This window comes from Camponotus floridanus, unplaced genomic scaffold (genome assembly GCF_003227725.1).
Source record: "Camponotus floridanus strain SB8 unplaced genomic scaffold, Cflo_v7.5 scaffold20, whole genome shotgun sequence".
Lineage (NCBI taxonomy): Eukaryota > Metazoa > Arthropoda > Insecta > Hymenoptera > Formicidae > Camponotus > Camponotus floridanus.
The window spans coordinates 455,807-469,399 of record NW_020229326.1 but is presented as its reverse complement, the minus strand read 5'-3'; the positions used below and the strand labels follow the sequence as shown (position 1 = coordinate 469,399).

At 39.7% G+C, this 13,593-nt stretch overlaps 1 protein-coding gene across 2 annotated transcripts in view; it reads left to right on the top strand.

Annotated features, from left to right (window-relative positions):
- Positions 1–13,290, top strand: part of LOC105250010 (tyrosine-protein kinase Drl) — a 72,615-nt gene extending 59,325 nt beyond the window's left edge. For both annotated transcript variants that reach the window (XM_025408304.1, XM_011255851.2), the window contains exons 5-9: positions 4,697–4,901; positions 10,209–10,365; positions 11,096–11,363; positions 11,842–12,028; positions 12,382–13,290. In XM_025408304.1, coding sequence (XP_025264089.1) covers positions 4,697–4,901; positions 10,209–10,365; positions 11,096–11,363; positions 11,842–12,028; positions 12,382–12,630 — 1,066 coding nt within the window. In that variant the 3' untranslated portion in view covers positions 12,631–13,290. The remainder of the gene's footprint in view (positions 1–4,696; positions 4,902–10,208; positions 10,366–11,095; positions 11,364–11,841; positions 12,029–12,381) is intronic.
- Positions 13,291–13,593: the final 303 nt, after the last annotated feature.

Below are 13,593 nucleotides of genomic sequence, written 5' to 3'. Positions count from 1 at the left end.
GGAAAGAAGAGAGGTACAAATCGCTGCTCGCGTAGAAAAGATTTTTCCATTACGCAAGACGCCGTCGCTTCGCGTAAGGCGCGTCGTAAATACGGCTTTTCACGTATCGCGCTCTCATTTTCCGCGAGGCGTTCGAGAGCGAAAGAATTCGCGCGTGTCTTGCGACGTCGCGAGTTTTCTGCCGAGCGGAAGAATCGTCTGGGAGGAGGAGAGGGGGTTGGGGGAGGAAATGGAAGGGGAGAGTGACGAAAAGATTTTCGTACACCCGCGGGAAATTCGCGGGGATAAGCTGGATAGGAGGAACTCGTCCGAATGAAATATCCTTTCAATAAGCCGCCGGTGATCCGTCGACCGCTTGGCACGGCAGCCGACATTTTATTGCATAGCTATACGCACCCTCTTACCTTATCCGTGGGACTGGCTGCTGGGGGGAATGTAAGGAGGATGTAAGGGGTCGCGAGAGAGGATCCGCTCTTTTATCTCTCTTTCCATATTCATGCTTTATACTCTTTTGTTTGTCGATCGCCTTTGACCGCGTTGCGCGCATACTTTGAATGGGTTCGATGTAGAGACTTTTTTTGAAATTAATATCGCATTTGATCTCCCCTGAAATGATTTTCCGTTCACATTGATTACAAATCTGCGAAGATTTGGCTCTCTTGACAAAAATTTTTTTAAATCACTTTCTAGTGATTCCCAATGTCACAAATCCTATGTACAGTTTGTGTATTATTATTTAATGTTAATAATATTAATTTCCAATATTAATATTTAATATTAATATATAGTAATATTTAGAGCAATTTTTATTATTTATAATATTATTTATATGGATGAAGTTCACAGTTCTTTTAATTAAAATGATAAAGAAATCCTTACTGGATAAAACCGCGTGTGGTTTCAGATTCATAAATTACAACTCAAAATTAAAGGCACTCGTCAAGAATTAAAACCTCGCAAGAAAAATTATTTTCACAGACCTGTATGTCATTTGACATTTATAAAAATACTTTATTAATTTTATTTTATAGCGTTATTAATTTCATTTTTTATAAAGAAAGTAAAGTACAAAAATACAGTTTTTATGCGCGATGCAGAATATTTTAGATCCCTCATTTTCCTTTAATAGGATTGACTTTTATTTTCGTCGGTAAATTGTCTTTGTCTGAATATATCGAGCATCCTGAAAAGACCTCGTCATGAATTTTTCTCGTTAAACGAAAAGCAGATCGTGTTCTAGCACCCGTCTCCTCATTAACGATATTATGCGAAAACTTGTACCCGTTGCTTTTAAAGTTCGATCGTTATTTTCACTGTAATTATTTTATACTTTAGCGTATCGAATGTTCCATTTCACGTGCCTCTACTTCGAGGCATAATCGGTGGACGGAGAATGTAGAAATCATATTGCCAGAAAGTTGGGCAGAAGCAAAGCCACTCGTCGCTTCACTTTGCTGCCACCTCCTTCTCTTCCCCTATTATTTGTTTCAAAGAGGGCAAATTGTCTTTTACCCGGATATTTATTAGCTTCTTTGATGTTCTCCGTTGCGATTTTTTTAACGAATTTTTCCCGATACTGTTAAATGATAAACAGTGGATTTGCTCTTTCAACGAATTTTGCTGGAAAATTGTATATTATATGTTGTATTATTCATAACATTATATATTTCATACTTAAAATCATTCGCTAATCACTCATCAAAGATAAATTTTTTTTATATCTTATACATTTGACAAAATTATAATTGCTTTTCCTTAAAAGTAAGACCTGTTTCTGGCTGTTTCTATCAATCTGTACGGACGATAAAAAATGCAGTGCATGGGAAGATATATTACGTTAAATCCCAGCGTTATATTACGCGAGATTGAAATATTACACGCCAATCTGTCGCGGAATTGGAATCAATATCTCACCGCGGTACTGACCGGAGAATTCGAAAAAGAAAGCAACAGATGTTCGCTCGAACAAACAACATGCGATTGGTCGGCGCGTGATACGAATCGAGTACGATCATCCGTAACAATGATCTCGCATCGGAGGACATCAAATATTTATCGCGTGGCAAAGTGGCCTTTATGGGGAACTTATAGGGAACCGAAAGGAGGGGACGCGCCCTTACTTTATACGCGCCTTTGGGTTCCTTTTGACGCGGACCAATTGTCTCTCCCGGGATATATTAGCTCTTTTGAGTCTCTTCACCCCGATACCGCGCGAAGGAACGAGGATCTTTGCTTCCCTTGGTCTGTCTTCCCGGTCTCCCTTTCCCTTTTTATCTTTTTTTTTTCTCCTCTACGTACATCCCCGTCGGCGGGTAAAACTGCAGATTTTACATCCGTTCGCTCGAGCGAACACGAGCCGCCCTCGTCCCTCGTAAGCTCTTCTTGCCGCTCGAATTCGACGTACAAAAGGCGCCTTCGAGATTCGGCAAGCAGCGAAAAGTTTCCTCGGGAGTAGTTACGCCACTCACGAAACTCGCGTCGGGATTTCGTTGCAGTCTTCCAACTTTTGCTCCTTCGGCGATGTTTATTTTTGCATTTCGATATTGGCTCGATTGGTCTTTCCGTGACTGTAGGCGCACATATGCTTGTTGCAGTTTTTCCCTTTAATAAGAAGATTCACATATATAAAGACCTGCTCTTTAACTCGTAATCATTCTTGCGATATATTTTTGATCATACGAGTTATTCAGAATACTTGTGTATAAATACTAAGGGCAATTTTTTAAAGATTTTGTAAACTTAAAATGTACATTCTTACGGAAATTTTATTCGTAATATTTGTTCTAAAGTTTGCAAAATTTTATTGCCTCTTCTTCCGAAAGAAAGTTATTGAACTTGAGACATTTTGCAGACCGTTCTTACTTAGGAAATTAGATTAAAATGATCGATTTACGGATTTTGCTCGAGCCGATAATATTGCGGCGAACACGTCCTCGATTTCGCCATAAATTTTCGATCTAGGAATATTTCAGCGCGAATATTCGTTCGCGAGTTGCAAAAATGATATTACTTTCCGAACGACGCTTTAACGTTTCTGTTCCTCGCTTTCACGGACGTAGACAGATTCGCCGGAAGTCGATCTGGCTGCGAAACGCTTCCGTAAGGGTCGCGTAAAAATAAACGGGCACGAATGAACGAACTAGGGGGATATTTGAAATCGATGGCTGTACGCGTTTTTCTACCGCTCGTCTTTTTAACGAATATACATTCGACGGCAGATTTACATGCACGAAATGGCCAATAAATCGCTAAAAATATCCTCTCTTCTATTTCTCGCCGCTATTTTTCAGTCGTCCTTCCGTTTCGTTTCTTCCTTTCTCTCCTTTCAGATTGTCTGCTTGAAAATAACGTCTTTGTTTCAATATAACTGCTCCAAAAATATTTGTCGCGAGAACTTAATATTAATTTCGAAATTACAAGATAAATGAAGAATGATCTTCACTAATTTCTTGAAAAGCCGATATTATTTTATTAATATTTAAATTTAAATTCTACTTTTATTAACTTTTATTAATTTAAATAAAAGATTTATAAAGCTGTTTAATCACAAATCGTGCTAAATACATTCTAAAAGCGGAAAAGAGAGACGAGGAAAATTAAATATGGATGTAATGTTAGACCAATGATGTGGAATAGAGATAAATTGCATTCAAAAGTAAATCGGTTAAGCCGAAGGTAGAAGTAGCTTTTCTCGACTTAGAATCGAATTGACGCGTTTCTTTATCGCAAGATCGTTGGTACGAAAGAGAAAGGATCATTTCGAGCTCGACAGCTCACCCGGGACGGGATGTAAATCCTCCTGGAGATAGATAGATGGATAGATAAAGAGAGAAAGAGAGAAAGAGGAAGGGGAGAGAGGAAGGGTAGAAATACCGGAGAAACTTCTTGTCGAAGATAATTTCTCGTTGAGGGTTATGCACAAGGTGCGGAATGGAGCACGCTTTTGAAATATGATAATGCATCGTTCTTCCCACTTATGCTCTTCTATCTTTTACCGGGCAAAGTATATCTGCCGGACTTTATAAAGCGACGGTCTATCTCGTAAACGACGTTGTAATTTGAACTACGCATTTATTCCGACATATTACTGTCCTGCGGGAGAGGCTCGCTAAAAGAGCTCATTACGCGGTGATCCCCAGGCGAAATTAAAGCGAGGTAAAATTATCAGTTAAGGTGTATATTTTCTGACTCTAATAATGAAGCTTATTAAATATTTTTGAATTGCAAAAATATGTGATTCAAGGTTTCATAAATGCAGATTAAAAACGTCTGATTCGAATCGATTATTAATCATGTAAACATTAATTTTTAAGGAAATTGATGAAAAAATAACGAGTATTTGTGATAAAATAATTCACAGCTGTAGCTAAAATCTTTTTGAATTTGTAAAGTCATGTAATTGTTCAGAAACTAATCCAACGAATAAGAAAATTAACTAACGAATCTTGAAGACGCGCGAAATTATCGATCAAAATTTTCTCGTCGACATCCGTGAATTTTCGTGAGATTTCAAAGAAATTCGACATAATAACGTCCTAAAGTTTGTTGGAGCGAAATCACCTTACTACGACTTCTGCTTCGTGACAATTTTACTCGAACTCTCGTTTTCACGTCGCTATGTGCGTTGCTATTGTAAGGATAATAATTAACTCTGTAACAATTGTGCGCGGCTACAGAGGTCCTTTCGTCCTTTCAGGAAAACTCTGCCCTGCTGCAGTTACTCGGCGGCTGACACCGGCGGCCTGGCGAGAAGTTCTGTCTTGGTTAGAGTCGACCCGCGGCCCGGAAGCGCGAATTCCGGAAGTTACGCCACCATCGCCGACCTCGAGCCGCTGTACGCGAGGCCGTGCGGTTCCAGAGCGAGTTACTATGCGGCGAGCCACGTGACGCATCTGAGCCAGGTATGATGATAACGATTTAGCATGCTAAGCTGGACCTGTGTGTGTCTATCTGAAGCTAAAATATGTACAAAATGTTCGGTACCTCAAGTCACATTTCACGTAAGCTGTCATTTTATGCGATGCCGCTATAGCCTGAATCAAATTCAGAGATTTTTAATTCCAAATGTGTACTTTTTTTTTCTTATCTGGACGTCGCAACATCTCGAGAAATATAAGAAGCTTTAAATTGAGATGAATTTTAGAGCTCGCTCGAGAGAGGATTTTAACTGAAAATTTAATTATCCGAAAAATTAATAATAGATATACACAGCGCGACTGAATTTTGCCGCGCGACGAAATAGTCCGTGAAACAGACTCGGCGAAACGGACTCGGCGAAACTCGTAGCGCGCGTCAGGAAATCCGATTTTTCCCCGGTCGGAGTCTCCTTCCACTTCGCTATCGCTTCGCGGAGCGAAGCGTCTGCCACCGGACTACCGGAAGCGGAAACAGTGCGAGACGACTCCTCCTCCTGTCTCATCCCGCGTCCCGTCCCATCTCGTCTCGTCTCGTCTCGTCTCGTTTCGTCCTGTATATATACACAATGAGTGCCGCGCCTCGCAACTTTATCGAGTTTGCGGCCGAGCGAGCCGCTTTCCACGGACAACTTTGGCGCCCAACCCTTTGCAGCCCTTCGGCTCTTTATTCAGCGATTCTAAGCCCGCCGACCTACAACCCCCGTCTCCCTCTCTCCCTCTCCCTCTCTCTCTCTCTTTCTCTTTCTCCCTCACTTCGAGAGATGTAGGGGAAAAATCGTACGCGAGTAGTGCCTTTTTCGCTTCGATTTGCGTCTTCTCGAGCGTGTTCGCCGATTCCTGCATTTCGAGCAGAATCTCTCCTTCAGTTCGCTTCTATCGTCGCTTTGACGCGATTGCTGACCGCGTCTTTGATTCCTTTCACAGCTTTGAGTTCGCGTTCAGCGAGACGAGATGTTTGGTGCATCGCGATCACTTCCTTGAAATTATTTCTTCAAGAAACGCCGTGAACCTTTTCTTAAGATGGACATTTCTAATATGATAAGAAATATTTTATTATTTTATTTCACGCTTAATTTCATACACTTTTGGTGAGTGGCTTAATTTTGATATAATTGAATAATGATGCAAATTATTTTTAATCTATTCATTTATTCATGCGTCGAAATATCCAGGAAAGATGCATCTTTTTGAAAATTGTATCAATTCATTATATTTTTACGTAAAATAATTTTTAAATATTTTTTTATAATCCTACATTTTTTGTAAAGTATATATATCTATTATTATCGCAGCAGATATAGAAAAGAATTTGTTTGTTCTTTAGGGAAAGAAACAATATCAGATAAATGTTATTAAAGAAATTAGCTAATTTCTCCGCGATTAATTTATACGTCTTTATGGGAAGATAAAGAGTAATTCGTAAGTATCCTTGCGCTTACTATTAACGCGTCGTTCATATGTAGAGTGATATTTACGAGCGGCCGCAAAAAAGCGATAAAGGTCGATTTCAATCACCGGTCGTGCACGCAATCGCCGCGTGTCACGGGCCGCCGCGTCATTTTAACTACCGCGTTTTAAAGCACGCGCTATTACCCGCCGCTATTACTCGTCGTCCCCCGGAGTATCTTTCTGCAAAAGTGCGCAATCAAAGAGAAGAGAAGAGCGAAGGGTCGTGCGAAAATATCGAATAAATATGGGATCGCGCGCCGCTTCTCGCGGAACAAGCGTTTTGCATTAATTTCCCCGGGAAAAGAAACGCGGATGTATTCACCTGCACCCTGGTTGGGCGCGAGAAAGAAAGAGAAAGAGAGAGATCGTGTCGGCAACGCATGTGCGTACAGGGTTGTAGCCGGCGTCGCCGACGCCGGCGTTTGCCCTCCTCAGACGCGAAAGAGAGGGCGAGGATCGGCGTCGAGCTGAGGGAGCCGGGCAGAGGATGAGAGCGGTTGTGGAAGTGGGTCCTGTGATTGTTTCGGCTTTGATCTTGGATCAATTTACCGGGTATACGCGCGTATACGCGCTCTCCCCCTTCTCTCTACAACCCTCCTCGACGCGACGTTCCGTCTCGAGCGCAACCAACCCCGTGAACATACATGCACACACGCCGAAACGCCACGCACACGTGCAAAGACGCATCATATACAGTCACGTACGAGCACTCGCGCGTACCTTACCTACACCAACGGCTCGATGTAACCGTGAACCTTCGTGAAAACTTACCCTCCCGACCCGCCAGCCAGCCAGCCTCTCGGACCAACCGACTGACGTAATCCAGCGACACGGCGTCTTACCCCAACCCTGTAAAACGATACGCTTGAGATCCCATTGCTGGGGAAGCCATTACCTGGCGCTGTCTATCGGGGAAACGATCTTCGGCACGAGGACAAACACACGCCCGTTTCTCTTTCCCTCCTGGATCTCTCCACCGTGGCTTTCTGTGCGAGCGAATCGGACGCAGGGAAATGGCCTGGCGACCCGGCCATTTTCCGCATGGCCTGTCCGGAAGCGACAATTCCCTTTTCTTTTCCTCGTAAAAGTTAGACGTACGTACTATCGTTGCAGTGAAGATAACCAATCGTGTATTTGCGATGTCGCTATCTGATCCTCGCGCTTTGCTCCAACTCTACGGAGCAAACTGGTTATTTTTCGCTTATATTATTATTGGAGATGAACCGTAAAGAATTGACTTTTTTGTATCGTAGATTATTATTATTTTCTTGCGCGAGAAATTCTTTTTTGTCTATCGATCGAAAATATTTTGAAAAGGTAAATGAAGAAATAACTTTACGTATTAATTATAATAATAGAAGAATTTTCCATTTTTTAAACTTTTCATGGGGATGTTTCTCCACTACAGCCAAGCTGACAATAAGCAAAATCGTATATCTCGGAAAGAGACAAATGATTTATTTTGTAAATTCCGGGGGAGGGGGCAACATTGGAAGATCGGTATAGAAGAGAATAATTAATAATTTCGAGCGTATTGGAAACCCCATATAAATCATTTAAAGTAGTAATAAAATCAGAAAAAGCGCGAGCTTTTGCGATTGCGTTGTCGAATTAGCAATTAATTTGCGATGTATCGAGCTGACGCCACGTAATTATTAGTTACGTAAAAGCCGATTCTTCGATTTAATTAATTCTCGTCGTCGCGAACTTCCACTCCGTCGTGTCGAAGCCGTCGCTTTTTAATCGGGTGAGATGGAAAATTGTATTATTACATTGGCAGAGTCGAATTAAAAGTGCTCTGAGCATGTCGGGCATGGTAGTCTGAAAACGAAGCTTTTAGAGCGCCTTCAGCGAGTCGAACGAACGAACGAACGAACGAATGAACGAACGAACGTGATGTTTGACGAAAGCCTTTCAGTAAATAAATCAAATTGCCGCTCCCCCCGCATTGGATGGGTTAAAAACGCTCGACCATGGCGTTCGATACTTTGATTCTGATTCCATAATGCAAACAGTGAAGTAATATTCATTACTAGATGTATGAAAAGTTTCTGAATGATTCGACTCTAAATATATTTCCACAATATATGGTTCTTCATGTTGATTAATAAGTAAGTAATTTTACATATCATTTATTGAGAAATAAATTAATATTTGAGGGTAAATCGCGCGCGCGATTTTTTCGCTTGTTATTTTCAGCACGCTACGATAGGAATAATCAAAGTATACATAGTCATTTAATTGGAAATTTTTTGCTCGTATATTGATTATATCGCGCATCCTCCGGAAAACCTCCGGTGTAAACTAACGATCGATGTTCCATTCGATATCAAATTTAATCAGAATTTATATCGGAGTTTATATTAAGTTAAGTCTTAGAATTTTAATCGCGCTTAATTAATTTATGACAATCGGATATCAGGCAGGACTTAAATTCTTAATTCTAATCTAATTTATATTTATAGCTTCGTTATGCGATTCCGAATTCCATTCGCGCCTCTAACACACGAGACGGTCCCCGCTCGGCAATTTCCATCTCTCATCACATTTTTATCGGGAAACAAAAAAAAAAAGAAAGTACACAAGCGAATCGTATATATGACGTGGACCGAGTATCGCTAAAAAATATAACCGCGAGGGAGAACGAGATCGACGATGAATCGCGTCCGAGGATTTGAGACTCTTGGCCAGCGCGAAAACAACGCTCGCCAGGCGCGCCGTCACAATTCGCCTCCGCAATAATCACAGACCTCAGATAAGCCGCGGAATTAGCCGCGGTGTTTGCATTTTCGCCGAGCGTCCCACTGCTATCCGGGAATTTTGTAAATAATTTCCGAGAGACCGTCCTCTCCCCGCGGATCGACCAACGCCAACTCGCACCTGTACATTCCGAATCCGAACTGTTGCATCCCCCTCTGTCGCATCCCCCGCTCCCTCCCTCCTCCCCGATACATCGCGCGGTAATTTCGCCGACGCGGTCGCATCGACGTGTTTCGAACTGGTCCTCCGTCGCGTTTTCCTTCCCCCTTTTTTCCATTTTTATCCAGTTGCCGCCAGTTCCCCCCTCGCGCCTCTCGTTACTGTCTATGCGCGGGCATGTACGCGTGTGCGTATGTCCAAATGGAACGGGAGGGGCCGAAGGCAAAACTCCGGAAAATTGAAATTAATGAATAGTCACCCCTCCTGCGCGCGCGTCGCGTAGCTTTCTCGCGTTTTACGTCGGGGACCAATGGAAATCCGTCTGGCGAACAAAGAGAGCCGCGCGACACGATGCCATAACGACGCCCGGGGGGAGGCTTCTTCCCCGGAGGACCCGCGCGACGAGGTCTCGTCGGCGTCACCTTACACGCGACAAATGCCTTTTTAATGAATCCTCGCCCGATGGGGATTTCTTTTTTTTTTTTGAAGGGGGGAAGAAGGGGATCGAGGGCAGGGGGTTATGAATTATGCAAGCGCGCCTGTTTGCGCGCGCGATTGAGATTTTAAACGACAGCTAGCGTGACTTGTCAACACTACTAGCATATAAATAATTGTATAATCCAATGATTCTTCCCCGAGAGATAATGGATAAGATTGAAAGAAAACGTTGATCACATGTGGATATTTTTGATTTTTTTCTGCTTTTTTGTTTACTCGTAATCATTTTTTTTAATTTTATTTTTAACTTGATAAATGTTTACGATAAATTTTAAGTGATATAAAATTATACGACTTGTCACATGTGGAAAGTTGTAAAAAAGATAACTTTTATACTATTTAGAAATTATCTAAAAAATTAATATGATTGATATATCTATATAGGATTTAACATAATGAAAAAAATATTGTGTCATTGATTTTCAGTCAACCGACCCGTGTGAGAAGGCCAGAGCACTCGCGATTTCGAGAACGGCATTGTATTGTCGTACTCTTGTGCAGGAAGGTACTTTCGGTCGCGTATACAAAGGAACTTTAGAATTAGCTGGACGGGAACAGGAAGTCATAATAAAAACTGTCACAGGTGAGATTTAATTTATAAAATATTAAAAAATATTAAAAAATATTAAAAAATTTATATTAATATAATATATTATACATATATGTATTATGCATAGGGTGAAACATATAATGTTGCGTTTTTTAATTACAATTTTTTTAGTTTAATTAAAATTATTAAAATGCTGCAAAATATAGATATAAGAGAAATAGAAAAATTTTATTTTATCTAATTATTAAAATAATTTACAAATTGTAATTATCCTTTTTGCAAATATTGAAATACGACTTAATGATCGATGAATTCCAGAATACCTGTTTAAGATAAACTAGAAAATTATCGTATCCGCTATCGGTCAGGTGAATAAATCAATATTCGTGTCGATTTATTATATGAATATAAAATCCCATAATTAAAATCTCATTCAATTTTTGTATGTACTAACTTATTACTATTATAATTATTTAAAATTTACAAATATTTATAAAATAATTCTCCATTACATACATAATTTGACAAGGAAATAAATCTGTTCTGTTGAAAGATTATTGAAATCATTTGAGATTTAAACATGCTAAGTTTTTTATTGTACAAATTTCAATTATAATTATTTTATTCGTTTTAATTATAACTATTTAATATTAATTTGTTGGAAAGATTTTTTAAAGATTGTCCAACGAAACAAACGCATAATCGATTATTACACAGATATTCTAATTATGCCATTAAAGCTGAATAAGTATGTTTATTTCAGAAGTTGCATCCGCTTACCAAGCGTCTCTTTTGGTGGTTGAGGGTTCGCAACTGGCTGGATTAGTTCACTCAAACATCGCCTCTTTGGCGGCTGCTTGTCTGGACAGTTCGTGCCCTTTGTTGGCTTACACAAGTACACCTGGTGAATTAAATCTGAAAGTCTATCTTACCGATGGAAATCATCATCCAGTGACTAGAGATTTGGTGCACGTTGGCGCCCAAGTTGCTAGGGCTGGAGCATTTCTCCACGGCCGAGGATTATTACACAGGTGAATTATTATCCATTCTCCAAAGCATCATTAAAATTTATTACATTGATGAATAAGTTATTTATTAGCCGTTATTACGAGTTATTTCAAGTACAATTCAAAAGTAAAAAGATTAATCTTTTTCCAAATTTTAAATTTTGATTTCAAATTCAAATCATAATAATTTTTCTGACATTTAATATTTTTTAAAATATTTGATATATTTAATGTTTAATTTAATTTTAATATTTAAATCATACATTTTTTCAAATAGAATTATATTTATTAAGAATAAAAGACAGATAACGATTATATTGTTAAAGAAATTAAATTTGAAAGTTAAACTTGCTGAATATAAAATCAAATAGATCATATATTGTTGCAGCCGTCGTTATTATAACTTATTTCACCTCGTGATGTAAAGAGCTCGTCTATCATGGTTATCGTCAAGATGTCAATGTGATCGTTTCCGCCTTAAAATCGATTATTCCTTTTCCAGGGATATCGCTGCCAGAAATTGTCTGATCGAACCGAGCAGCCTTCGCGTGAGATTGGCTGACGCTGCCTTGGCTCGAGATCTCTTCCCTCAGGATTACCATTGTCTCGGTGATAACGAGAACCGACCTATACGTTGGATGGCCTTGGAGAGTCTTCAGCGCAATGAGTATAGCACGGCAACCGATGTGGTACGATCCCAATTTATATTGACAAATCGAACTAACGTATTGTCTTTTTCGCGAAAGCGAAAAGTCTGCGCGAAATAAATAAATAAATATATTTCTATCCATAATTAGACAAGTAACATTCTCTAATAGAATATTTCTAAGAAAAGAGAATTGCATTTATTATAATTTTCCACATATTATAAATTCTCACTTTGTTTCAAAATTAAAATAACAGAAAATTACATGTGCATATTAAAAATTTAATTTTGTTATTTTATTATTTAAACAATTAACAACAGAAAATAAATTATATATAATCAGATAGTTATATCCTACACAGACATTCAATTTTATTATGTGTCTTTTTCTTTAAGTGGTCCTTTGGAGTTTTCCTATGGGAACTGGCGACACTGGGTCAGCAACCATACGTAGAGGTGGACCCGTTTGAGATGATGGCCTGTCTTCGAGACGGATACCGACTCGCTCAGCCGAGACCTTGTCCCGATGAGCTGTTCGCCTGTATGGAAGCCTGCTGGCTCGGTCTTTCCAGGGATCGACCGACCATGCCTCAGTTGCTCGCCTATTTGCAAGATTTCCACGATGCGCTAGGCGGATTCATCTAAATCGTCCGTCCGCGATCGACAGTGTATGATGCATCGGTACAGATTTATGCGCGCACGGTCGATTACAAAATTCGTTTGAATCGCATCGCGGATTGCAAATCGCCGGATAAGTATAGCTAAGGCTATAGTGACCGAAAAACCGTAACGCCGAAAGTACGTCCACTAAGTTTGTAATCAAATGGAAGGTCTGAAGAGAAAATAGAATCAAATTCGCAAGGAATTGAACGTCACTGCCCATTTGCGACATACTGCCCTTAACGATAGACATGACACATCAGGTATGACATTTATATACTATTATTAATTCGGTTTAATCGGCTAATCAGGAATCAAACATTTCGTCGTTTAATCGTCGTTTAATCGACGAGAGAACTCGCGAAGGAAAGTAGAAACAATCGGCACGGACACATCCGTCCATAGCAATTAGAGCACGCGTTTGCGTATTTTGTGTCTCGCATTTGAACGATTCATGTGTGAAACACGAATTTCGAAAGAGTTTTATCTTCAACATTATTAAATACGAGTGGTTCAAAACATTTTTCCTTTCTTTCATGATGAAGAAAGTTTGGTTACGTAAAACAAATTTTATTGCCAGTTTAATCAAATAGATTGAATACGAAGTCGTTACATTCAGGTATTTTTTATTCAATTAAAGTTTATATTTTATATCTCTTCTCTCTCGCTTCTTATAATTAATATCTGTTACGTGAATTATATAAAATTCTCTGAATACACAATATAGATACGCAGCAATTTATAAAATAGCTTGTCAAGAGAAATTGAAAATCCTTTCTGTAATAATATTCTCCCTGGTAATCTCATTGGACTTGGTTAAATTTTATTCGAATGTATCTTGCAAGGCTCGTTACAGTTCGCAGAGTACGCGGTCTTTTACTTTAATCATGAAAATGCGCAGTCCCTGCGCACACAAGGTACGCCTGCGGCGTGGCAATTCTTTATCCT